Source organism: Neophocaena asiaeorientalis, unplaced genomic scaffold, assembly GCF_003031525.2.
Source record: "Neophocaena asiaeorientalis asiaeorientalis breed wild unplaced genomic scaffold, Neophocaena_asiaeorientalis_V1.1 scaffold388, whole genome shotgun sequence".
NCBI classification, from domain to species: Eukaryota; Metazoa; Chordata; class Mammalia; order Artiodactyla; family Phocoenidae; genus Neophocaena; species Neophocaena asiaeorientalis.
The window spans coordinates 4114965-4142427 of NW_020172738.1; the positions used below are offsets into that span (position 1 = coordinate 4114965).

The window sequence follows — 27463 nt, forward strand, 5'->3', positions numbered from 1 at the left end:
ATATAATATCATATCCTCATGCTTGCCATGTGCCAGATATTCCTAATCCTCAAGACAACAACTATTATTGTTACCACTTTCCAGATGAGAAACCTCAGAGTGGTGAGGTAACTTGTCCAAGAATGAAGAGTTGGAATGAGAATATATACATAGACAATCTGACTCCAGACCCTACACACACTTCACTGTACCTTACAATACCCAGATGAAAGTAAAGCCGGTATAGGTAGTGAAAAGTGCCAGAAAAGAAGTGATTGATTGCCAAGGCATCCATCTCAAATAAATGTATTGCCAGCTGTACGGCACATACACTAGCTAAAAAACCCAGATCAGGAGCCAGGCCACCTCACCCACGGACTTCCTCTTTCAGAAAGCCCTGGGTGACCTAGAGAACGAAACACCTGAGTGACCCCGATTCTTCCCTCCCCGTGTCCTAATTCCCACCCTTATGTTTTAAATTCACTGATGAAGTGTGAACCCGTGAACCCCCATGCTTCCCTCCCTCCACCTGACCTCCTGTGTGGCCCTTGGGTGTGACTTGTACCCTACAGGACTTGTGTGTAATAAACCTTGTTTTTTTTTTCAAAGTTCCCTAATTATTGTTGCTGAGGTGCTCTTGCAATCACGTTACCAAGTGCAAGCTCGTTCAACAGGCCAGTAAATCGGGGGAGGAGGTGTTGGGGCAAGGAGCAATGGCTTAATTCAGAAAGCTGGAATCCAAGAAGATGGCTGCAGGAAAGAAGAAATTAACATATCACCTCCCCCAGTCTGGCAAAACCAGGAGATATGTGCAAAACTTATGGCCCTTTTTACTTTACCTCCTCACCTCCCCCTCTCCCTGTTCTGTAAAAGAAACTAGCATCCAGACCCTGGGATGATGCTTCTCTAGGACCCTAGTCTGCCACACACAAAATGGAATACTACTCAGCCATAAAATAGAAAAAAATCTTGTCATTTGCCACCACATGGATGAGGCTTGAGGGCATCAGACTAAAATGTCAGACAGAGGAAGATAAGTGCCATGTGATCTCACTTATATATGGGATCTAAAACAAACTAACAAACGAAAAACACTGAACTCATATGGAGAACAGAGGCACAATGGGTGAAGGGGGTCAAAAGGTATAAAATTCCAGTTATAAAATAATTAAGTTGTTGGTATGTAATGCACAGCATGGTGACTATAGTTAATAAAACTGTACTGCATATTTGAAAGCCCCTGAAAGAGATGTTAAAAGTTCTCGTCACAAGGAAGAAAACATACATTGTAAACATAGATATGCACAAAAAATTTTTCACAAAAATTCACAAAGCATTTTCTCCCAAAACTTTATTCAACAGAAATGATAATAATAGGCTTCAAAGTAGAATCTAGGAGACACGTTACATTACTCTTGTTTCATTTGTCAGTATCGTGATGCTATCAAGAAAGAAAACGGAAATAACCAGTGACATCTGCCACACAGTATGCTTGTTCCTGTCATCTCTACCAAATAATATCAAGGAATGATATAAGTCCATCAGCTTTAATGGTCTTATCTGTGAAGCTAACGACAGTGTATGAAACGGTGACTTGTGGACAAAGAGAAAACATGAACTATCACAATAGCTTGCTGTCTGGCTGCGATGCCAAGCGGCAAGTTTCCTCATGGACTGGCTTACTTCAATCAGCGCCATATCCTGCAGGTATTATCCTTGCTGCCTAATAAAGCAAATTTCACAAAGTTAGTTTTCTTTATTTTACTCAACGTAACTCTCTCTGTTTTTACAGGTTGACATTTTCTGGGTCATTGTCGATGATCAGTGTGTTTCATGTGCTAGAGCCTCGGTGCCCAGCTGCAGAGCCCCTCAGCAGCTCAGGCGTTTGGGGGGGGTGGGAATCTTTTTTTTCGTTTTTTGCATTTTTCCATGTCAGTCATAAATTGGGCAAGTTCACAATCTACTTACACACCCCCGCGAGATTCCTGGCATCTGAGAATTGGAGAGGACCGGAGAATGCAGCCACATTGGCCGTCCCTCTGCTCATCTCCCCACCCCACCTTCACACATGGCCACCAGGTGGAAATATGGTGACTTTGAACATCTCCAGGTTTGAGTGACTAGCTTATGAGGGGGCAGCCCATCCCACTTTGGAACGTCTCAAAATGTCAACAGATTTTTCTCATCGTAGGTCAGAATGTGAAATTTGCATCCTCCCGCCCGCCCCCCGACTATGATCGACACTCTTCCAAAGCAGCCTTGATACAACTCCTCCCCCAGGGACGCCATTCACTTTCTGCCTGTGGGAACGACGGCCCTGGGCCCTGGTACGGAGCAGTGCTGGGCGCTGCTGCTTCTCTCAACCTCAGGGGCCAGGCAGGTACCATCGATAGAGGAAGTGTGAGGGCTGCACGGATTGGGAAAGCCTGTGAAAACCGCACATTCCCTGCAAAGGCACCTCGTATTTTTAAAAGTGTCATGACCACACCGGACAGTTTCTTTCCATTTAGTGACTCTAAACCCTCAGGCAGTCCACTAAAAAATGCATGCAGTTAATCACACTGGGGTCTGACAAGAAATAGGGCAGATCAGTTCAAACCCAGTGCTCTGCTGAAGGCCAGGCAGACGTGTCACCCCCATTCTCATAAGCGCTGGCATCTAATGGGTCAGTATTTAGCATGTTGGTGCTTTGGGAAATACTAAATAAATCGATAATATCTTAAAAGAGCTCGGGCATTTGAAGGCCACCACTAAAACAAGGCACAATCAACACATATTCCTTCCCTAACTCTTAGGGTCTTCTGTGGTTGAGGGGAAGAGGTACTGCATAGCTGACCCGGCTTAACATGAACGGTGTAGACTAGGAAAGCCTGGCCCTCAGCACCTGTGCTTCCTGTCACAATCTCCCACCTCCTTCCTCATTGTGAGAAAGGATCCAACATTCTTTATTATGGCATTGTCTTAGGAGTACCTACGTTTTAGTAACACTTGCTAACCGTAAGCCCAAAGGAAGCAATCTGCAATTTTAGAAATTATCCAGAATTAGGTGGAAAGGGGTGGTATTTCAGGGCCAAGGGGAGATTATTCTCAGCACCTCTAAAGTTATATGATTAGGAAGCTACCGAATCAGCCAATATATAAAGCCAGCTTCATATATGTGACATTTCACTTCCTAGACGAGTCAAGCAATGTGAAAATCTTCTGGACACAATGAGAATCACTAAGAGTTAGGCAGGTTCGCTCCTCTGTGCCCTCTGAGGGCATCCCTACCCAACACCACTGTAGCATCCCACTCCCTGCCAAGGTTTCCTCCAGAGGCAGTGCACTAACGTAGTGCCATATTCTTGTCATTTTTTCCCCTTTCCACAATCTAAATTAACCTGATCTCAATCCAGTTCTTATAAAATATCGCTGATATAAGTTATTCACAATAAATCGTTAATCATTGAAAAATTGCTCAATATGTATTCTTTTCCCCCAATATTAATGTGTCACGAGGGGACATCCAAGGAGAAAACAATTTCACTCAAAGAACAAATCTCTAATGGGCTATAAATCCCACTGTGAAGAACTCAGGTCCTGACTTGTTTTAGTTACTAACATTTACTGCCGTCAACTGAGTATTGACCATCTGATGGACTGTACCTGGGGAAATGTAGGAAACAGGAAGAAGGCAGGCTACTGAATTCTTACTTCGCCTGGAGCAACTGAAACTGAGAATTCATAAAGCCTTACAGTCAGTGGCAGAGCTCACTCCTGTGGTTCTGCAATGCAGCTAAAATGAAATAAAGGACATAAAAGGCACCAAGATGAGCTAGGGACCCTGGTGGGGATGGGGGTGTCTCCTTTTGGTATCCAGCTTCGTAACTCTAACAGCCAATTGGAAAGGAAAACTAAGTCGATGGTGTTTATTTCTCCCCTACCTGTAATGATTATGTCACCTTTATAGTTGAAAGCACATGAAAAGATTTCATCTGTGTGTCCCTCAAGAACCTGGAAGCACTGACCCGTCTGAGCATCCCAGATTCTAGCTGTTTTGTCAGAGCTGCCAGTGAGAAGACGGTTCCCTTGGGGGTTGAAAGAAATCTATAAGCAAGAAAGAAGAAAAGTGACCACAGGTTTGTGTAATTTGATTCCCACTATATTTTTAATCAGCAGAAAGGGGACATTACTAAGTATCTGTCACCTTCTCAGCCTGGTATTTATTCTTACATAGAACAGTTCCTTCAGGATGGGAAAAATATTGCAGGGACTAATACATGAAAATTAAAATCTAGACAGTAAAGTTTGATTTCCCACCCGTCACACCCGGTTCTAAGGATAAAAACCAAAGCTCCGTCATACTTTGAGTGTTCCCCACCCAGCTTCTTTCCAAAGGCTCCTGATGCCAATCTCCCCACGCAAACCAAGAGGCAGAGCCCCGGTGTGGATGAGAACCCAAGTCAGGCATCTTCATACCCAAACCTCGATGTCACCGCTGCAAACCAACTTTCTGTCATCACAAGCATAGGGATCGTCCTTCAATCTGTGGCACAGAATGTCAGGGCCACTAAGGGAGGACTTTCTGTCTGCTGCTACTTAAAGCACAGAACTTTCCATCAATGTGTCCTGAGAGCCCCTACATGCCAGGTATCGTCACATGGTATCTGAGCAGCAGAGAAAAGTGTTAGTCCTCAGTTCCTCTGGACATCATGCTTACAACCTTTTCTAAAGCATCAGAAGATGACCATTTGGGCCACTTCCTCTGTAACTGAAGGTTTGATGAGGGCAAGTCCCAAGGCCATGGCTTTTTTCATCACAGTGTCACTAGGGCCTAGCATAATGCCTAGCACAGTGGGAGCTTTCAAAAAGTATTTGCTGGGCTTCCCTGGTGGCGCAGTGGTGGAGAGTCCGCCTGCCGATGCAGGGGACACGGGTTCGTGCCCCGGTCCGGGAAGATCCCATGTGCCGCGGAGCAGCTGGGCCCGTGAGCCATGGCCGCTGAGACTGCGCGTCCGGAGCCTGTGCTCCGCGACGGGAGAGGCCACAACAGTGAGAGGCCCGCATACCGCAAAAAAAAAAAAGTATTTGCTAAGTGAATGAACGAATGAATGAATGAATACCTTAGCTTGGCACCCCACAGAAATGCCATTACTGGATGGCAATTCAATAGGTAATATATACTTAACAAGCATAAAACGCAGTAATATAGTTTGAGAACTCTTTCTATTCACACACACACACACACACACACACACACACGTGCGCTTACTGAGTGTGACACACCAGACTCTCAGCAACATGGCCTGGGCTCCCTCTGTGGCCTGTCTCCCACGGTCACACATCCCATCCCTCTTCCTGCCAGTCCCCAAGGCCTCCCAGCCTGTGAAGAGGATGTGTCCTGCACAGTCTCAGAGACCAACCCTAATGGGCAAGGGGGCAGTAGCTACCAGCAGCAGGTGCAAAGGCAGGAGATGGGGAGAGAGCACAGCAGCGGGCGGCCCCGGGCTCCAGCAGGAGCCTGCAGAGACCTGAAACCATCAAGCTGATAGTTTACAAGGAATGAGAAATCTACCTCAGGTATGAGACCAAAGAATTGGGCCAAACTAGGGGCTGAGAGTCACCAGTCCCAGCCTTCAGTACAATATTCTGAGGACACATCTAAACCTCAGATCCCTGATTGGATGGCCCTGCTCTGTGCGTAAGCTTTTGGGAGGAGTTGATATAAAATCCTAAACTACAGCTTTCAAGTTTCAAAATAGGTCATTTTTAACTTCGTTAAGTGTTAAATATTTCCAGGAAATACTTCCTCAATTGCATCTAATCTACAGGACACTTGATATTTGCTGTGCAGCGTGTCTTTTGCGTAATATAAACTTGTGTGTTTACTAGAACCAGGAAAAATACTTTATTAGCTTCTTAATAGCTTTAATAAGTATTTTTAGCTAACAGAATCTTTTGCTCATGGCTGAGGAGAATGCTGTTTTATACTCTGTAAAAGGTTTTAGAAATCATTTATTATGCTGAGTTTCAGGACACTTTTAAAAATAAAGTCTTTAGGTAACTGATTTCCAGAAAATGTGAGATAACTGGCCAAACCTTGGTACCATCAGTGCCAATAGACCTATTTATACTAAGCCAGCTGCCTATTTTTTTGAAAATAAATAAACTGCTCCAAATGAGAAAGCAACTCACCTTTGAAATTTCACCTTCATGGCCTTCCAATTTGGTAATGCATTTTCTCGTGGCTGCACTGAAAACTCTTGCTGTTCCTTTTTGAGAGGAGTTGAGATATATATAAATTCATCTGAAACACAGAACTTTGACCACATGCCTTGAATTATCTCAATATCTATCCCTCTGACACACACACTCTGTGCTAAGTTTGTCTTCTTGCCTGCGGTGAGAACCAACCACTTAATACTTAAAATGCAAGCTGGTTCCACTGCAGGAGAATAGAGTGAAAAGGACAGTCTCTCTAGCCCCAAGCTTATTAGAAGAGATACTGGGTTCCAAGGTAGATGGGAGTGGGGAGACAGGAATCCAAAAAGAATAAAGTTTTTAAGAGAAAAAAAGGGGAATTAAAACAAGTTCTGAGAGGCTGAGGATGAAATAAACAGCAAGACTAACATCATACACCAAATATGAGTCTAGGGTTACAGAAGATCGAGAGGCCTTCCTGAGAAGGAACAGCGTTCACTACTCAATGAATGAAGAACAGGCACTAAGAAACCCCTTTCAACAGAAAAGGCTAAGAGAATGGTTTGTTCCCTATCGGGTCCCCAGTGCCCAGAAGTGCCAAACTCATAGTAAACACAATAAATAGATATAGGATGGATGGATGGATGGATGGAGAGTAGACGGATGGATGGATGGATGGATGTACAGATGAAGTACAATAGTAGATACATTTCCTTAGAATTAAGGAAGAGAGGAGTTGGGGCTTCCCTGATGGCACGGTGGTTGAGAATCTGCCTGCCAATGCAGGGGACACAGGTTCAATCCCTGGTCCGGGAAGATCCCACATGCTGCAGAGCAACTAAGCCCATGAGCACAACTACTGAGCCTGCGCTCTACAGCCTGTGAGCCACAACTACTGAGCCCGCGTGCCACAACTACTAAATCCTGTACGCCTAGAGCCCATGCTCCACAATAAGAGAAGCCACCACAATGAGAAGCCTGTGCACTGCAAAGAAGAGTAGCCCCTGCTCGCCGCAACTAGAGAAAGCCCGCGCAGCAACGAAGACCCAACACAGCCAAAAATAAATAAATAAATAAAATTTTTTTAAAACAAAAAAAAAGGAATAGAGGAGTTAAATAAGCATAGAAGGAGAAAAACAGAAGTAGTAAAATTGTTGTCAGAAAAAAAATTAAAATTTATCTGCCCAGATGAAGGATGCTCTCACCACAAATTATAGATTACATCAAGGTAAAATTAGCAAGGATAGGGAATTTTGGTTACTTAACTTTAATATGGGGAAAAGCAAAATATCTTAATAAGTTTTCTTTTTACTTATCTTTCTGACAATATCAACTTCAGGAAGAAGCAGACAAAAACTGCTATGTTAGAAATCAATATGATTAAAATATAAAACTTGCAACTTGGTTGGACATTTCAAAAGCCTTAAAGAAAAGTGATCCAACTGTTTTAAGAGTTTGTTAATAAGAGAGATTGGTTCAAGATAGCGGAGTAGAAGGACGTGCGCTCACTCCCTCTTGCAAGGGCACCGGAATCACAACTAACTGCTGAACTATCATCAAGAGGAAGACACTGGAACTCACCAGAAAAGATACCCGACATCCAAAGACAAAGGAGAAGCCGCAATGAGACGGTAGGAGGGGCGCAATCACAGTAAAATCAAATCCCATAACCGCTGGGGGGGTGACTCACAGACTGGAGAACACTTACACCACAGAAGTCCACCCACTGGAGTGAAGGTTCTGAGCCCCACATCAGGCTTCCCAACCTGGGGGTCTGGCAACGGGAGGAGGAATTCCTAGAGGATCAGACTTCGAAGCCTAGCAGGATTTGATTGCAGGACTTTGACAGGACTGGGGGAAACAGAGACTCCACTCTTGGAGGGCACACACAAAGTAGTGTGTGCATGAGGACCTGGGAGAAGGAGCAGTGACCCCAAGGGAGACTGAACCAGACCTACCTGCTAGTGTTGGAGGGTCTCCTGCAGAAGCGGGGGGTGGCTGTGGTTCACTGCAGGGACAAGGACACTGGCAGAAGAAGTTCTGGGAAGTACTCCTTGAGGTGAGCTCTCCCAGAGTCCGCCATTAGCCCCAACCAAGAGCCTGGTAGTCTCCAGCACCAGGTCGCCTCATGCCGAACAACCAAGAGGGAGGGAACCCAGCCCCACCCATCAGCAGACAAGTGGATTAAAGTTTTACTGAGCTCTGCCCACTAGAGCAACACCCAGCTCTACCCACCACCAGTCCCTCCCATCAGGAAGTTTGCACAAGCCTCTTAGACAGCCTCATCCGCCAGAGGGCAGACAGCAGAAGCAAGAAGAACTACAATCCGGCAGCCTGTGGAATGAAAACCACATTCACAGGAAGACAGACAAAATGAAAAGGCAGAGGGCTATGTACCAGATGAAGGAACAAGATAAAACCCCAGAAAAACAGCTAAATGAAGTGGAGATAGGCAACCTTCTGAAAAAGAAGTGAGAAGAATGACAGTGAAGATCATCCAAGACCTCAGAAAAAGAAAGGAGGCAAAGATTGAGGAGATGCAAGAAATGTTTAGCAAAGACCTAGAAGAATTAAAGAACAAACAAGCAGAGATGAACAATACAATAACTGAAATGAAAAATATACTAGAAGGAATATATAGCAGAATAACAGAGGCAGAAGAACAGATAAGTGACCTGGTAGACAGAATGCAGGAATTCATAGCCACGGAACAGAATAATAAAGAAAAAAGAATGAAAAGAAATGAAGACAGCCTAAGTGACCTCTGGGACAACATTAAATGCAACAACATTCACATTACAGGGGTCCCAGAAGGAGAAGAGAGAGAGAAAGGACCCAAGAAAATATTTGAAGAGATTATAATTGAAAACTTCCCTAACATGGGAAAGGAAAGAGCCACCCAAGCCCAAGAAGCACAGAGAGTCCCAGGCAGGATAAACCCAAGGAGAAACATGCCGAGACACAGTAATCAAACTGACAAAAATTAAAGGCAAAGAAAAATTATTAAAAGCAACAAGGGAAAAATGACAAATAACATACATAGGAAAAGATAGGAAGAACCCTCTTTGACAGAAATCACAGCAAGATCTTTTTTGACCCACCTTCTAGAGTAATGGAAATAAAAACAAAAATAAACAAATGGGACCTAATGAAACTTAAAAGCTTTTGCACAGCAAAGGAAACTATAAACAAGATGAAAAGAAAACCCTCAGAATGCGAGAAAATATTTGCAAATGAATCAAGGGACAAAGGATTAATCTCCAAAACATATAAACAGCACATACAGCTCAGTATTACAAAAAAACAAACAATCCAATCAAAACATGGGCAGAAGACCTAAAAAGACATTTCTCCAAAGAAGATAAACAGATTGCCAACAAACACATGAAAGGATGCTCAACATCAGTAATTATTAGAGAAATGCAAATCAAAGCTACAATGAGGTATCACCTCACACCATTTAAAATGGACATCATCCGAAATCTACAAACAACAAATGCTGGAGAGGTTGTGGAGAAAAGGGAACCCTCTTGCACTGTTGGTGGGAATGTAAACTGATACAGCCACTATGGAGGACAGTATGGAGGTTCCTTAAAAAACTAAAAATACAACTACCATATGACCCAGCAATCCCACTACTGGGCATATACCCTGAGAAAACCATAATTCAAAGAGAGTCATGTACCCCAATGTTCACTGCAGCACTATTTACAATAGCCAGGACATGGAAACAACCTAAATGTCCAACAATAGATGAATGGATAAAGAAGATGTGGCACATATATACAATGGAATATTACTCAGCCATAAAAAGGAACGAAATTGGGTCATTTGTAGAGACATGGATGGACCTAGAGACTGTCATATAGAGTGAAGTAAATCAGAAAGAGGAAAACAAATACCGTATATTAACGTATATATGTAGAATCTAGAAAAATGGTACAGATGAACTGGTTTGCAAAGCAGAAATAGAGACACAGATGTAGAGAACAAACGTATGGACACTAAGGGGGGAGAGTGGGGTTGGTGGGGAGGTGGTGGTGGGATGAACTGGGAGATTGGGATTGTCCTATGTACACTAATATGTATAAAATAGATAACTAATAAAAAAATAAAATCTTTAAAAAAATTTTTTAAATAGAGAAAAATTTTTTAAAACGAGTTTGTTAATAAGACAAAGAGATCCAGTATAGATTAGTACATTAAATTTTACAAAAGCATTTTTAAACTTCAGAAAACATAAAAATAATATAGCCTGAAATTGTAGTTTTTTACAAGATAGAAATATGAATAAGACACCAAAAATTTCAGCCTTGAGAGTAATTCCAGTGAAAATGAAAAAGGTGATAAATATAAAAAAACAGATTGTAGCTGCACAGGCAACTAACTCTGTTGAATGAGATCTAATTTTAAGAAGGGAATGAGGAGCAAAGACCAGAGATAAATAAAAAAAAAATTGCTCTAAACTTCAAGACTTAGGAGGGACAGAATGAGAAGAGGTTTACAAAACAAAGAAAAGAAAAAGAGTTTTTTGGAAGTAATGTGTTACTGAACAAGGAAAGAATCACTGCTAGAGAAAATAACAGATGATAGAAAGGACAAAACTAAAAGAATCAAGCTTATATATTATTCTCATCCATCCATCAGCATCCTGATTCCTTGTCCCTGCTTGTTTCTTCCCTCATAGCACTGACCAACTCCTGGCATTCTATATAATCTAATATTCTATATAAAACACATGCACAGTATCATTTATTGTCCCCCTGTCTACAACTTAGCTCCAGGAGGAAAGAGATTCCCATCTCTTTTGTTCATTGATATATCCTATGCTCCTAAAACTATTCCTGGCACAAAGTCGGTACTCCATATATATTGAGTGAATAGATTTTTTTGTATAAATGAGAATGATATTTAAAATGAAAAGGGCAGATTAATTATAGTTAAGGGATGATTTTTAAAAGCAAAGATCTGTGAGAAGATGAGAAAGTAAATAGTTTAAAAAATAAAATTCTCCAGATTCAGGGTGTTTATACTCCAGGATGTAAAAAGGACATGTACGTATGATTAAAGGACCATGTTTGGAAAGTCCTAGTGAGTAAGGGAATGAGCACGCAAGTATAGTTTTGAAAAGGGAGACGATAACAAAGACTGTAATTAAAGTGAATCACTGGCAACATCCCACAACTGATTATAACACGAAGTAACTACTTAAAAGTATGTTAGTCACCAGGAGCAAATATAGGCAAAGAACAGGTGAACAAGTCATGCCTGGGAAAAGCATTCCATTTTTGCCAGAATCTCTTAAAGGGCTGGTCACCAGGGAGATGACCTATAGTGTAGAATCACACGTGTTTATCGAACAAAACATAAATCTCTCCATAAATTAAATGTACCAACAGATTACCTACCATCAGCCGAAGCAGTTGCAATAAGCTTTCCAGTGTAATCAAAACAGCTGTCTAGTATTTCATCATCATGGCCTGTTAATGTTGCCACACATTTTCCATTTGTAGCATCCCACAGCTGAAATTTTTTTTAAAAAGAAGAAGATGACAAAGACTATGACTTCCTATCTAAAGTGCAAAGGTGGCCAGAAGTAGTCTTTACGACATGTTTATGGCTGGCTAAATTAACTGTGCCAAAATCATGTGTACAATTTTCACATGTTTGTTCATTTTACCTTGATTCATGACCGGAGACCACAGCCAACCATCTAACAAGGCACACTTTGGACACAGAGAAGACCAAGGACAGACATTTAGAATGGGTAGACACATCTGCCACTACATTAGGAAAAAAATCTCAAAGTGCATGCTTCTCTGATTGGAATGGAAGCATCCTCTTTTCATGCAAAGGGCATCAAATGGTAAAGAGCTTGATCTAAAACTACAATGCTAGAAAATGAAAAGCACATTAAGATTATAATACATTTGGTATATAACCTATATATCTAATAATAATTCTAGAACATAAGCTCTTAGCAACAGAAACGTAAAGGCAGGGAGGCATTGTGTTGACACTTCATGAAGTTCACTCTAATTGAAGTTTAATAAAGGAACAGAGGGGCATTCAACAAAAATAACGTGCCTTTTAAAATAATAAGATCTTTCAACACATTTAAATCAACTAAAACTATTTTACATCATAATTTCTTCAAACTTGGAGGATCAGAAACTTGAAATTTAAAAATTACCAATTGTTGCTAAATTAATATCTTAATTTTATAGCACCTTTAAAATTTGTTAATGTTGCAATGAATACGTGACACAGTATAAAGTACAGACATGAGAATTATAAAGCAAAGGTATTTCTTGAGCTCACCATGCAGGTTTTGTCCATAGAGCCAGTTAATATCAGAGAGCAATCCCAGTTGAATAAGGCACTGCTGATCTCAGCACAATGCCCAGTTAAGGTATACACCTTCCTACAAAATGGAAATGGTTCAGACTGGTGAAAGATTCCTTAGTCAAGAATGTGTACAAAGAATGATCTCAAGCCGTTGGTGTAAGAGTCTGAATTTTACTTTTCACAAAATAATATCTATGATGACCAATCAAAGATGGCTTAACTGTAGCTCCAAAAAGAGTCAACTAGGCTACTAATTTCATTTCAGCAAAAAAATACTTAAACTTTTAACAACCCAAGATAACAACATTACTTAAGACAACACTTCAGAAAGGCATGGATAAAAAATAATAAAGGTAATCTGAAGTTCTAGAACTATTTTTACACCAGATAGGTGGACCCCTTGGTTGTTCAGAAACTACCCATCAGTCATCTGAGAACCCTTCCTCCCCTCTCATTTCTTGTTGCAACCATGTTGATCGGTACCCCTGATAATTGGTCCTTCTATCAAAACGCAGACAAGTCCAAGAGTGGAGTTTTCCAACAAAAGTAGGCTAATTTAGTTAACTTCTTAGCAACTAGAACCAAAAATAATTAGGAAGGAAGTTGAAGTTCTTGGACAAAATTAAATTGGGGTCATTAGCCATGATTTTATTTTATTTTATTATTATTTTTTTTTTCATGATTTTATTTATTCATGATACCCATGCCTACCATAATGACAAGCCATTGAAATTTGATTACATAGTACCTGGAATAAATAATAGCTGTGTAACCAGGCTATTGTTAACATTCTCCTTTTATGTTACTGTTTGGCATTATTTCCTCAGAATTCCAAGGAAGCATATATTTTTGGTAGATCAGAAAAATCATTAAAGAATGAATTAATTTGCTTTCAATGTGTCCCTATTCCTATGGAATCCAAGGTAAAGAACAGATTTGACATTAAGCTGAAAAATAACAAAGACTATCTTCTTAATCTTCTGATGCAGGTTAGAATACCTTCCAGTATCAGCATCCCACACTGTAACTGTATGATCGAAAGACCCCGTGATGATTCTGTTTCCTGAGGTGTTAAAGGACAAAGAGATGATTTCAGCTGAGTGTCCCTAGAAAAAGACCAGATATCATCATGCATACCGGTAGATGAAATGATTTCTACAAATGTATAACGTAATAGTCTAAAAGAAAATGCTAAAAAAGGCAAAGCTCTAGAGGGAGAAGAGAGATCAGTGGCTGGCTGGATAGGGAGAGACTGCAAACAAGCTGAAATACATTTATGGGCTCAGAATTTTAATGTTCGGCTCCATTTAATTTTAATAAAGGACACGTGTAGAGCAGGACACGCACCTTCCAACGCTCTTAGGCATTTATCTGAAAGAAGAGGCAGTGAAGAAGCGTGACCCACAGAAGTGATGAGTACGAAGATCAGGAAAAGTATACTTACATGAATAAAACGAGGCTCTCTGATTTAAGAAAGAAAAACTCTTGGTGTTAGTTAAAAACACTGATTTTCCTCTTTTTTTCTAGTCCATTTTAACTTTTTCTAGGAGAACTTCTAGAAAAAGTTCTCCTAGAAAGTGGATCCTATTTTTAAAATCCATCTATAATCTGAAAGAATAAAATAATGTGATTTCCCATCCAATTGTCCCCACTGATTGCCACAGAGCATCACACTTTTTTGCTTGGTAGTTTTCGCTGAGGCAGGAAGAAGTGGAGGGTAGCAGTCATAGGATGGTTCTGGACGGACATGTGGTGGCGACAGACAGGGGCCCCTGTCGACATACCACCAGCATCCACTCTGCGGGCAGTGCCCTTTGGCCTTGTCACTTCCTGCCACTTGCCCCTTATACTTCAGACTTTGTAATACCAGAGGCTTCTAAGGCTGGAGGACAGAAAAGAACGGAGTTTCTTTAAGAAATCTTCTGGCAGGTTCCGCCATTTCTGCCTCTTCCAAAAGGTACCAGCCTCCATCTCCTTTGCTTTTAGCCAGGTAGGTGACCATAGGTTTTAAGCAATAGTTGGTACGGCTTACAGACTGAAGTTAGTCAAAATAAAAAGCCCATCTGGGCTCCCCCAGCACGTCCATTTAAGTCTTTAGGAATAGTCAGCAAACCAGCTGAAACGCTCTTCTACTACAGTCTGAAAACCAATCACTCAAAAACATCTTCTAACTTAGAGTTCATTTTGTAATAAAAATACAAATAAAAACAAACAGAAGGGACTTCCCTGGTGGTGCAGTGGTTAAGAATCCACCTGCCAATGCAGGGCACATGGGTTTGATCCCTGGTCTGGGAAGATCCCACATGCCGCGGAGCTACTAAGCCCACACACCACAACTACAGAAGCCCGCATGCCACAACTACTGAAGCCCGCGCACCTAGAGCCCGTGCTCTGCAACAAAAGAAGCCACCGCAATGAGAAGCCCGCGCACTGCAATGAAGAGTAGCCACCGCTCGCCACAACTAGAGAAAGCCCGCGTGCAGCAACGAAGACCCAACGCAGCCAAAAATAAAAATTAATTAATTTATTTATTTATTAAGAAAAAACCACAAGTAAAAGGCTTACCCAAAGGAATAGCTAATGAAAATGTAAAACTCTTGATGTTATTAACATTAGTAACATACTGTGAGAGTGAACACTTCCTCTCCACTCTGAATGTCCCACAGTTTGGCTGTTGTGTCCATACTTCCAGTAGCCACCAATGTGCTTTGAGGATTAAACGATAAACACACCTGAATTACATGAAACGAGAGAGATGTTAGAAAGACAGAGTTTTAAATTGTTAATTCTAATATAGAAAAGCTTGGAGATGTGACTCTCTCAGCAGATTCAGCCTAGTTCTTTGTACAGATATGCAGCAAAATACCAGATACGAGTAGCCGTTTAACTGCAGGTAGATCCTGAAGCATTCTCCTCTTAAGAGGCTGCTGTTCTCCCACATCACCCAGCTCAGGCTTGGAGAGGCACTGGCTCCCCTTAGTCACTTCCAGACCATAGAAGAACAAGAACAAAAGCAAAGCCCAGCTCCTTTGAGATTCATGCTATCTGGCTCCCATCTTTTTTTTTTTTTTTTCGGCCACGCCACGGGGCAAGTGGGACCTTAGTTGCCCAACCAGGGATCACTCCCATGGCAACACCCTTACCTTGATGTCACCTTTTCTACAAGATTCACTACCAATACATCAGTCTCTAGTTACAATTTCCCAATACTTCTACTTTCTCTCTTCCGTACCAAGCCTCCCCTCCAACCTCCCCATAGGATACCTTCCATTTCAGGTACACCCCTCTCTTTTCTCCTGGTCCATTATCCCCCATTCAAATGACACCTGGAAGCATCACTCCTGCCAGCATCCCAAAACTCCAAGTCCCTGTCTTTTCACCTGCACTCTTCATATAACTCCTAAAAACTTGTATCAATCTGGGATTTTATCACTCATTTATTTGTCTGCCCTACCCTCAACCAAGGCAGTTGAAGAAAACAGTATAGCAGACACTAGTGATGTTCATTCATGTCTTCTGTCCTCAGCTGTGGCTTCAGTAGCTTTCCCTATTTTGTCTAACACGCCTCGGATTCAATATATTCTCCCATTCCCCATTTTTGCCTCCACTCCCATCCTCATTCCTCCTCAGCAGATAACTTGGCCTCCTAATACTTCCCTGAAAAAACTTACCTATCAGTTGAGAACTTCCTCCCCTGGCTCTCACTTTCCTTTCCTCCAGTCTCAGATTCAGAGGGATCACTTTGCCATTTTAAGACACTATGTTCCCTGTACACCTAGGAGAGATAAGCCCACCAACTTTTCCTTCCCTCTAGAAGGAGCTAGATCCTTTCCAGTGGCCTATAAGTATGCTTGAGCTCTTCCCACATGAAAACTCATCCTCCCTTGACTCTACATATCCATTTTTTAACTACCTTTATTTCCCTTTACAACCAAATTCCTTGGGAAAATAGTCTACCATCACTCACTGCCCATCTTCCACTCTTCAACTCTACTGGAACCACTCTAGATCAATGTCCAGTTGAGAGGCTTGGTTGGTCTTGGTAATCTCACTTAACATTCCTGAGGTTCTCGATATTTTCTTCCTTCTTGACTGCTTTGATAGTGCTCTGCTTTTCTTCTCTAACTTCTTGTCTCTTTCATTGTATCTTTTAAAATTTTCTCTTCTCCATCTTCCCAAGATCCCACCAGAAACCTTCTGTGCGGGGAAGGCTGGGAAGCGCTGCCCTGGACGCTCAGAGCCACTTGAGTTCTAAGCACAAACCACAATTACACACCTCCTCTGGGCGTTTGCTGCTGCAGCTCCCTCTGCCTGGAACACACCTGCCACCTCTCTGCAGAGTCTTTCCTGAATACCAGTCCTGGCCACGGAGGCTTGGCCAATCCCTCTGTGCCCTCACTGAGCTCCCTGCCAACTTCTAGCCCACCTACAACACATCTTTAAACTTATCCATGGACACCTCTACTCCCTCTATAAGACTGCAAAATCCCTGGGGGACCAAGAACTACATCTGATTCTGTTTGGTACCCCACACACACAGGCCAGGGCTTTACACAGTCAATACTTAGTAAACATTCATTGGATTGATGTTGTTGACTACGAAAAATACAAAATGCCTTCCTAGGAACTATAAATAAAGAAACCTTTTCAAAATTCCAAGGGAGTATGAAAACATGGCCACACTATGAGAATGAGGATTCTGTCTTTCTTATGACCCTGGACAAATTACTTAAGCTCTCTATGCCTCAGCATCCTTAACTGTAAAATGGGGAAATATCTACTCCTTACGGTTGTTACGAGGGACAACTAAGCTAATATATGTAAAGGGCTTAGGACGGTGCTTCTCAACATGCAACTCAGGCATGTTGAGTGCCACTAAAGGGTCAGTTACAATTTCTAACTGCAGTACCCCCAGTGTTTAGCAAAGTACCTTGAACATAGCGTGAGCTCTTGTTGGATGAACATACAATGGATTTGAAGGATGAATATAAATAAATTTTTATTCCTAAAATAAGCAGACTGTTTATTTTTAAAAGCTATCACTTGTTCCATAGGGTGCCAATTATCTCACTAAGTGTTATAAGATGTAACACAGAATTGGCCAAGGACAAGGGCTTCCCAATAGTGAAAGTCATTTCGAGTATCAAACTATTTATGCAAATTTGAGTTCCAATTATATCCAGAAAACAATCAGCTTAGATATCTTACATGATATAAAAAACTTATTTTAAAAGCTACTTTGATAACTTCGTCAACCCTCATCAAGTCAGTCCTCTAAAGACAAGTCAGTGAAATAGAAAAAGTCAGGTTGGATACTGTGTTCATATACTTATCCCATTACCTGCCTACTTAGTCAAAGCAGGATATGGGTCTTTTACAGCATCGGCAAGATATTAAGACTAGAGTAGTTTATAAATTATATCAATACCACCATACATGATATATAGAAACTGAAATTATCAGATAGGCTTTAAAATTAATTATAAAGGTATAGTCACTACTTTTACAATGGAATTCTAAAAAGAAATAACAATGATGTGATGTGCCAGTGTAAGTTCATCAATTGTAATATACGTACCACCCTGACGGGGATGCTGATAATGGAGCATGCTGTGGAGGGGAAAGGTGAGAAGTCTTTGTACTTTTTACTCAATTTTCCTGTCAACCTAAAGCTGCTCTAAAAAATAAGTTCTACTGAAAAAAGAGGAAAGTAAAACAAAACAAAAAGAATGACCACATAGAAATATAATAAAATAAATGTACTCACTATTTCTGCTGTATGACCCCTAAAGGTATGGTAACAGGTTCCGGTTTCTACACTCCATAGTTTACAAGTCTTATCAAAGGACCCAGTGGCAATTTTGTCACTAAGATTTAAAAAGAATATATACGGAATTTGAAAACAAATTCAACCACAGTATTTGATACACTGAATTAAGAGAAGAGATATTAATACATGGATCTCTATCTACTCAGAAGTTTATTTCACTTTTAAAATAATAACCTATCCAGTAAATCAACTATACTCCAATATAGAATAAAAATTTTTTTAAAATAAAATGAAACAACAAGCAATCTTATATCTATTTCGGTGAACTCTATAACAAAATAGAGTTCTAATTTTTGAATAGTATCAGTTTACAGGTTCAGCCCAGTGCTATAAACATCAGCAGGAACTCGCTGTCAGAGAGCTCCCAAGGGCAGAGAGTCAGCCCTGCAGAAGCTTGAACCCTTACTCACCTCTCTACTAGTGTGTGAACCTGGGAAGGGTATCTGAACTTTATATACGTTATATGAAACCAGCAATACCTATCCCAAAGCTCCTTTAAGCACTGAAGAAGGTATTTAAGAGGTTTTCAAAGCACGTGTCAGGCAGTCAATAACTTTTAGTTCTTTGTCTTCCTCTTTTCCTTCCCCAATAGATAGAGGGAGACATGAACAAAAGAATGAATGGATTAATAAGGAATAAGTGAACAAGTGAATGTCTTTTTACCCATAAGGATTGTTGAATGCTATGGCATAAACCACATTCCTGTGACCCTCCAGGGTGTGAAGTTCCTCTCCAGAGGCAGTGTCCCAGAGTTTGCATGTCCGATCATAGCTTCCTGTGATAAAGCTAACACAAGCAATATAAATACACCACAAGGTGAAACTAGCAATGTATTAATAAAGACCTCATTGTTTTTGCCTGCAAAATTATAACCCCATTTACCTCGCTTTTTACAATGGAAGTTGTGAAGGCAGAACAAACAAATTGGGAGCAATATCTAACCTTTGACCTGGAAACTTTCCAATTTTAACCCAAACCCAAAAAGGAGTTACTAGTTACTAAATAAAATAAAGAGTAATCCTTCCAATAATCATTCTTACAATATAAATAGTTATATCATTAAATAATGTTAATAATCAGTAACATTTTCTGAAGCTCTAATATATCTCAACAAACAACATCATTCTTCCCGTTGGTCAGACCATAAAGTCTTAGCATCACCTCTGATGCCTCTCTTTCCCTCACATCCCGCACACAATCTATCAGTAAATTCTATTAGCCCAGTCTCAGAATACATCCCTAGTAGGGTCACTTCTCACCAGCTCCATTGTCTCCATCTCTTGCCCAAACAAATAAAACCACCTTCTAATAGGGCTTGACTCACACATGTCCCTTACAAATCTATTTCCCTCACCAAAAGTGGATTTATTTTGTTTAAACTTCCTCAGGTGGCTTCCCAGTGATCTAGAGGAAAATTCAAACTTTGCTTGTGATCCGCAAGGCCAGCAGTCCTGGCTACACCTGGAACCTCAACTTCTCCCGAAAGCACACCCTGATCAGCCACATTCCCCTTCCCACTGGTCTCTGAAGAATTGTACTGTCTCTTTCATACATGCTAGTTCTTCTACCCGCCTGGTTTACCACCATCATCCCTAGGCCCTGGAACATGACCGACACACTAAGTGTTCAATAAATATTTGTTTAATATTTAACAATCCTTTAACGTGACTATTCTACTATAGGAATCGTTAGTATCAATATATTGACCTCTAATAGCTTAAATTAAGAGTATCTTAGTTATTCCTTAAATACTCCACTAGGAAAAATATTTCCCAAGCACAGAACAAAAAGCACAAAATTGAAAAGCCAGTCTTAATGACAAGTGGTTATGATAAAAGGTGAGACAAATTCGGATCTACACCCAACTAAACAGGAAGGCTGACAAGGCAGTATATCCGTGGTTCTCTTCTAGGCATTTTCCTCCTAGCTTCTTGGGGAATGTAAATTGGTATGGTCATTACGGAACAGAGGATGGTGGTTACCAAAAAAAATTAAAAATAGAACTACCATATGATCCAGCAATCTCATTTCTGGGTATATATCCAAAGGAAACGAAATCAGGATCTCATAGCGATACCTGCACTCCTATGTTCACTGCAGCATTGTTCACTATAGCCGAGATATGGAAATAACCTGAATATCTGTCAAAGGATGAATAGGTGAAGAAAATGTGGTGCATATATACGTTTACAATGAAATATTATTCGGCCATGAGAAAGAAGGACATCCTGCCATTTGCTACTGCATGGATGAACCTGAAGGACATGATGCTAAGTGAAATAAGCCTAACACAGAAGGACAAATACCATATGATCTCACTTATATGTACAATCTAAACAACAACAAAGTTGAACTCACAGAAGCAGAGAGTAGAACAGTAGTTACCAGGGACTGGGGAGGAGAAATGGGAAGACATTGGTCAAAGGGTACAAAGTTGCAGTTACATAGAATGAATAAGCCTAAAGATCTAACGTACAGACGTGATGACTACAGTTAATAATACTGTATTGAATGCCGGAAATATGCTGAAAGACAGATGTCAGGTGCCCTCGTCACACACACAAAAGATGGTAACTATGGAGATGAGATATTAATTAACTTGACTGTAGTTATCATTTCACTATGTATATCAAATCATCCTGTTGTATTCCTTACATGTATACTTTTAAAACTTTTATCCCTTGATTATTAAAACTTAGAAATAAAGAATAGAAATAGACACAGATTTACACATAGAAATAAAGAACCAGAGCACAGAGGATTTTAGGGCAGTGAAACTGCTCTGTGTGATCCCACAACAGTGGATATATGTCATTATACATTTGCCGACCTGCAGAATGTACAAAACCAAGAGTCAACCCTAATGTAAACTATGAACTTTTCGTGATAATGATGTGTCGCTATCAATATCGGCTACAACTATAACAGATGCAGGTCTTGGTGGGGGACGCTGATGGTGAGGGAAGCTGTGTGCAGGGGCACAAGGCAGACGCTTTACAGGAAACCTCTGTACCTTCTGCTCAGTTTTGCTGTGAACCTAAAACTGCTCTAAAAAATAAAGTCTAATAAACTGTTTTAAATAAACAGAGAACCTTACCATGAGCCTGATTTATTAAGTGCAACGTTAGTCAATGGCAGTATGTGTGCTCTGAGAACCTTCAATGAAAGAAAACACCACTTATTTTAAACTTAAACAAAATTTTTCAGTTCATTCATTTTAACTGCAAACCAATGAAGACACTCAAATGTGTCTTAATTATACTTAATAAATGGACAATATCAAATATCTGAACAAATGAGAAAACTACATTGGGCCTTCTATTATTAAGACTAATAACACATTTGGTGGTTACAACTAATTACAGAAACATAATAGGATCTGTGTTTTCCATCAATTTACCTTTAGATATGGCTATAAAATACCAAATAGCACTAATTTATATTTTCTTTCACATATTGCAAATGGTTTTGTATATATGCATAAACAGTGTATATAGGAAATAAATATGTTTCAAATACAGATTTACAATGTATCATTACTTTTGGAATCTTAAAGCTCCTTCAGAGTCAGGATACGTTGTGTTATTTATCTTTCCATCCCTACATTGTCTAGCACATAGTGGACGCTTAATATTTATTGAATGAATATACTTAAATTGGATCGTCTGTTTATGGACAGAGTGATTGGCTAGACTGGGACGGTTCCAGTTATGTCTACTGCCAGAGTGAAACTATTAATAGTGTCCTCTTTCACTATCAAAAATGTTCCCTTTGGAGGATAAATTACAAGGTCATGCGTTATAGAGCTCATATTTGAAGTTAAATAGTGCCACCTGCTGGACAAAGAACTATTACAAGAATAACCATCCTCTAGTGAAGGGAACAGATGAATACAGAAGATTGCCTGAATATTTTGCATCAGACAAAATAAGCTGAGTATTTAATAAGAAGTCTACTTAAGTCATAAAAAATAAAATCAGTGTAATATAAAGCAATTCTAGAATAAATCATTAAATTTTGTTAAATAATAAAGAAAAAAATAAAAGCTGTTGTTGAATAAATGACTACATTTGTTTTAATTTAGTCACCAAAATACTACAGGAAAATAAGCATATTTTCATTGAATTAAATTATGCAATCCATGTCAATAAATAATTTGCTAAAATATAGTTTAGTTCACATGGAAGCAGAAAATTTGAAATATTGATACACCATGAAACATGTCTTAATATTACTCTAACTGGAAAAAATTTTAATTATTCAATAACTTAGATTATCCTTTAGATTTATCATTATAAAGAAAGGTTAAAGTTACTAGTACAAATCTTTATTGAACCTGTTAAGAAGTAAATTTTTGAATTTCATTCATTCATTCAACGAACATTTATTAAGACTTAGCAAAAATGTGTGAGGAACTGAGGAAAAGAGAAAACATGATTTGTACTTTACCTCAGATTAATAAAACATCAATTAATTCACTGAAGTTCTACTTAGTATCTTTGAAACAGACATTACCTTAAAAAGATAGAATTTGTGGTTGCTGTACTGTCCGAGTTTATTTTGTAACCTCTGTATTAAAAGTTTGACCTGGTCTGCTCGTGAAGCTGTGATTAGAGGTTCTGCTTTCTGTATCTCTTCTACTAAGGCATTGACATCTGTACTGAAATTCACCAAGAACAAAAAAGTTATTTTTGTCTTTGTCAAAAATTGCATATACATTTATTACATAAAGGATTATACAGCTTTATGAAGCATAAGATTTATAAAATGTCAACAACACCATCATTTTTACCAAGAGATTTCTGGGGGAGAAAAAACCACAGAAATCACTGAAGAGCATCGTGTCACAGATGAAAGCTGCTTGGGTTCTCTCCAATGCCTTTCCATTAACTGAGATTTCTCCTGAGGAAGGTGTACAAAGATTCTCATTTGCTTACCAAAGAAGGCCAAGTGCATACTGCTTCTGAACAAGAGCTCTTTTTATTTATTTTTTTCCTGTTTCTTTTTTCTTTTAAATGAACATATATTAAATGTGCCCACTCCTACTATACTTTGCACCTTACATACGTTCTGTCATTTAATCCTGTAACAACCTTCTAATTTAACGCGTTTTCACAACTATTTTAGTGATGAAGAAACTGAGGCTGAGAAAGGTTAGGTTTGCAATATTTTTAGGGAAAGAGAAAGTACCTAACCAAAAACAAACATTCAAAGAATTACTATTATTATTATTATTAGATTTCTTATGGGCTATAACATTACGTCCCTGAAAGAGAACTGGTGTGAAAAGTACAGATTCAAGTTTTCCCCAGTATTCAAATAATCTACAGCAATTATGGTAAATTTTGCTAGTCCAGAATAATATTAATTCAAGACAAATATTAATGTCTGTATACCACAAAACATCCAAAATAGGGTCATTTTGCAAAACATGTCACAAATGCGTATCGAGAAAGGACTGGGGCCCAGCTGCCGTGAAGGAGGTGGTAGTTGGCTGACAGCCTCCAGCTGCAGCTTCTTCAGGATCCACGTTAGTGTCTGAGCCCACGGCTTGCTCTTATCCACAGCCCTCGGCCGCTGGCTAGGCAAGGGGGTCGCGCAAGAGCCTGGCCACTTCTGCCCCGTAAGGGGGTCCTCAAACCCGCAAGCTTTGTTCCGAGCTCCCCCACGGGCTGGAGAGAGACTTGTCAAACCTGTCCCAGGTGTCACTTCCCAGTAACCTTGTACCCACCTACTTCTGTTTCAGCATCTGCTTCCCAGAAATGTGAAATCTGATAAGCACCTCCTTCTGTTCACATATAAACATAGGCTGAGCTCCAGTTTTGTGCAAGGCACTGAGCCAGGAGACCATTCATTCAACTTAACATTTATTACCTACCACAGGTTGAGTCCTGGGAGTGTCAGAGGTACGGTCCCAGCTCTCAAGAAACACAGTCTTTCAGAATAAAAGTGAATATTTGGAATGGAAATGAATCAGAGATGTTTCACAATGATGACTTTGAAAAACTCAGTTGTCAAAATAGTTATACTTTCATAAGAATTAAAAAGATAATAATGCCTCTTGGAAAGGTTTCCAACAAATGTTATGAATCAAAACAGATTTCCAAACTAAAAGGTTTATGTTTTTTCTTTTTAAATACGGTTGGTTTGGGAAGAAGAAGAAGAAAGATTGATGATCCTTTTTCTACTTCCTCCTCATTCAGCAAGACATTCAAATAAAATTCAACAAAACAAACAGGAAATAATATACCCCGGAACAACTTAATTAGTATGCATTGTCTGTAGCTTATGCAGTTCATCCACACACCATCCTATGTCAGGGTCTCCCAATCACAATTTTGGATATGAAATACATATTGCATTGTATAGCTAACTTACCTGGTATGGAGATCGAGCAGATCTATGGATTTGGTCTTTAGTTGTCCACTTTCTTCATATTCCAACATAATTCCTAAGAAATAAACAAATATTAAGTTATAAAACACTTATGATCACAGCCTATGCCAAAAGTTAACCTACTTTGACATAATTTTTTCATTTTTGTTTTTCCATTTTTCTACATAAAACATATGCAGTGATGTCTGATTTCAAAACAAGATGGTGTAGACCCACTTTTCCTTGGTCTGTCCTCTAAATACACTTGAAATCATTCAGCAGGCAATGCTAAAATAATTGAAAGTTGGATAGAAAAAGGTGGATGAATAGGGGCCTCAGGATTTGAGGAATGACAACACGGTGAGCTCCCTGGGCTTTCTTTTCATTTCACACGTATCCCAACAGTGGGGACCAAAAGGACTTGCAGCCTGAAACCACCGAAAGGCACAGATATCAAAACATCAAAAAACAACAAAAAAGCTTGCTTTCTGTGGCCAATGGACAAGGAAAAGAGAAGTCAGACAAAGTACTGATGAGGAACCCTGAACTGCTCCACCACGGGGGCCCCTGCAGGCAGTCCCACCCACCAGTGGAAGCCCTGGGCTGTCCCAGTCCCCACTGCAAAGCTGGGTCCCAGTGCAGTCTCATCTGCCTGCAACAGCTGGAGCAGCAAAGCCGCAGACCTTCACCATCCCCGCTCCTTAGCTGTCGTCTGAGGGGGCCATCTGATCTGCCTACAGCAGCATCAGCGAAGTCCCAGGACCTCCCAGACCCCATTCCACAGCAAAGCACCAAAGCAGCGTCTCCCTGCCTTTCAACCAGTGGCACAACCAGGCCCAGGGGCTTGTCCTCCACCCCCAGAAGGTCACACAGTGAGAACAGGCACACTGGGGACATACCTTCTGCCCCTGCAGGTGGCACCAGAGAAGACTGAGCAGGAGTCTTGCTAAGACAAAGCAAAGCAGGAGTCTTACACCAGAAAAACAAATTAGACCAGAATAACAAGGCAAAGGCTCAGAAAACTAAAGTATCACTGAAATTAGAGCCCACAGAAGCAGACCAGAACCTATGTGCTAAACCGAATCATGGTGACGGCATGCCAAAATAGATGTAGGTGGGACCAAGAGTCTCCAGGATACAATAAATAGTCACTCAGGGCTTCCCTGGTGGCGCAGTGGTTGAGAGTCCGCCTGCCGATGCAGGGGACGCGGGTTCGTGCCCCAGTCCGGGAAGATCCCACATGCCGCGGAGCGGCTGGGCCCGTGAGCCATGGCCGCTGGGCCTGCGCGTCCGGAGCCTGTGCTCCGCAATGGGAGAGGCCACGGCGGTGAGAGGCCCGCGTACCGCAAAAAAAAAGTCAATGTGGTCCTTGTCGGTGTCTTCCCTTCCAGAAACCAATATTCCACCATATCACTAATCACCTCCTATCCCTCCCTGTTCACTTCATTCCTAAGTAACCAGAAAGCATTATGACTCAGCAATTTTAAAGTTTAAAGACTCCCTGAGGGCTTCCCTGGTGGCGCAGTGGTTGAGAGTCCGCCTGCCAAGGCAGGGGACGCGGGTTCGTGCCCCCGTCCGGGAGGAACCCACATGCCGCGGAGCGGCTGGGCCCCTGAGCCACGGAGCGGCTGGGCCCGTGAACGATGGCCGCTGGGCCTGCGCGTCCGGAGCCTGTGCTCCGCAACGGGAGAGGCCACAACAGTGAGAGGCCCGCGTACCGCAAAGTCCCATGACAAGGAGCACACAGTGTGTACAGAGTAGGCCTTCAGAAAATGTGCTGACTGATATGTACAGTCTGGAATTCAGTCACTAAGGTCATATGCTTACTAAGTATGCAGTTTTCTTTTCATACTCAACACACCTTGACTTAGTCATTGTGGTGCGTTTAAAATAAAAATCAATGTGGTCCTTGTCGGTGTCTTCCCTTCCAGAAACCAATATTCCACCACATCACTAATCACCTCCTATCCCTCCCCGTTCACTTCATTCCTAAGTAACCAGAAAGCATTGTGACTCAGCAATTTTAAAGTTTAAAGACTCCCTGAGGGCTTCCCTGGTGGCGCAGTGGTTGAGAGTCCGCCTGCCAAGGCAGGGGACGCGGGTTCGTGCCCCCGTCCGGGAGGAACCCACCTGCCGCGGAGCAGCTGGGCCCGTGAGCCATGGCCGCTGGGCCTGCGCGTCCGGAGCCTGTGCTCCGCAACGGGAGAGGCCACAACGGTGAGAGGCCCGCGTACCGCAAAAAAACAAAACAAACAAAAAAACCTGAAAGAGTCTTTTTAAAACTTATGAGGAACAGAGTCCAGCATCCGAAGCAGTGAGGGGCCCACGTTAGGAAGCACCAGGCTTGCCGTCCCACAGGGATCACTCGTGCTGGACCCCACCTCTCGGGTTCCCGCACCCTCCTCTGCCCCAGACCCTCCTAGTGCAGGTTCTCACATGAGGGCAGAGCGGGGCCCGGCCTTTACCTGGCGGGTAATACCGGAGCAGGAGGCTCTTGAGCTTCATTCTCTCGCAGGGGAACCACCAGCCGACCGACTTGGTCGTCATGGAAACGGCCAAACAGCGGACGGCGCCGGCGCGCATGCGCGCGCGCCGCAAAAAGCTCCCGGGACTCGGGGCCTAGAGCCCAAGGACTTGGGGTGCGCCTTGCAGCTCACGCGTCCCGGGGCTGGCCGGGGTGAGGGGGTCCGGGATATGCTCGGGCGCAGAGCGCGCCCTGCCCTCCCCCCCACCCACATCTGCCTCGGGGTT

At 41.4% G+C, this 27463-nt stretch overlaps 1 protein-coding gene across 1 annotated transcript; it reads right to left on the bottom strand.

Moving 5' to 3' along the window:
• Nucleotides 1–1359: 1359 nt before the first annotated feature.
• On the bottom strand, nucleotides 1360–27259 carry DAW1 (dynein assembly factor with WD repeats 1). Its single transcript, XM_024740548.1, has 13 exons — nucleotides 27178–27259; nucleotides 24716–24788; nucleotides 22853–22997; nucleotides 21435–21493; nucleotides 19001–19123; nucleotides 18275–18374; nucleotides 15132–15239; nucleotides 13507–13613; nucleotides 12481–12583; nucleotides 11568–11682; nucleotides 6154–6230; nucleotides 3903–4065; nucleotides 1360–1702 (listed from the first exon to the last, which is right to left on the bottom strand). The coding sequence occupies exons 1-13, from the start codon at nucleotides 27257–27259 to the stop codon at nucleotides 1668–1670; spliced, it is 1290 nt and encodes a 429-aa protein (XP_024596316.1). The 3' UTR covers nucleotides 1360–1667.
• Nucleotides 27260–27463: the final 204 nt, after the last annotated feature.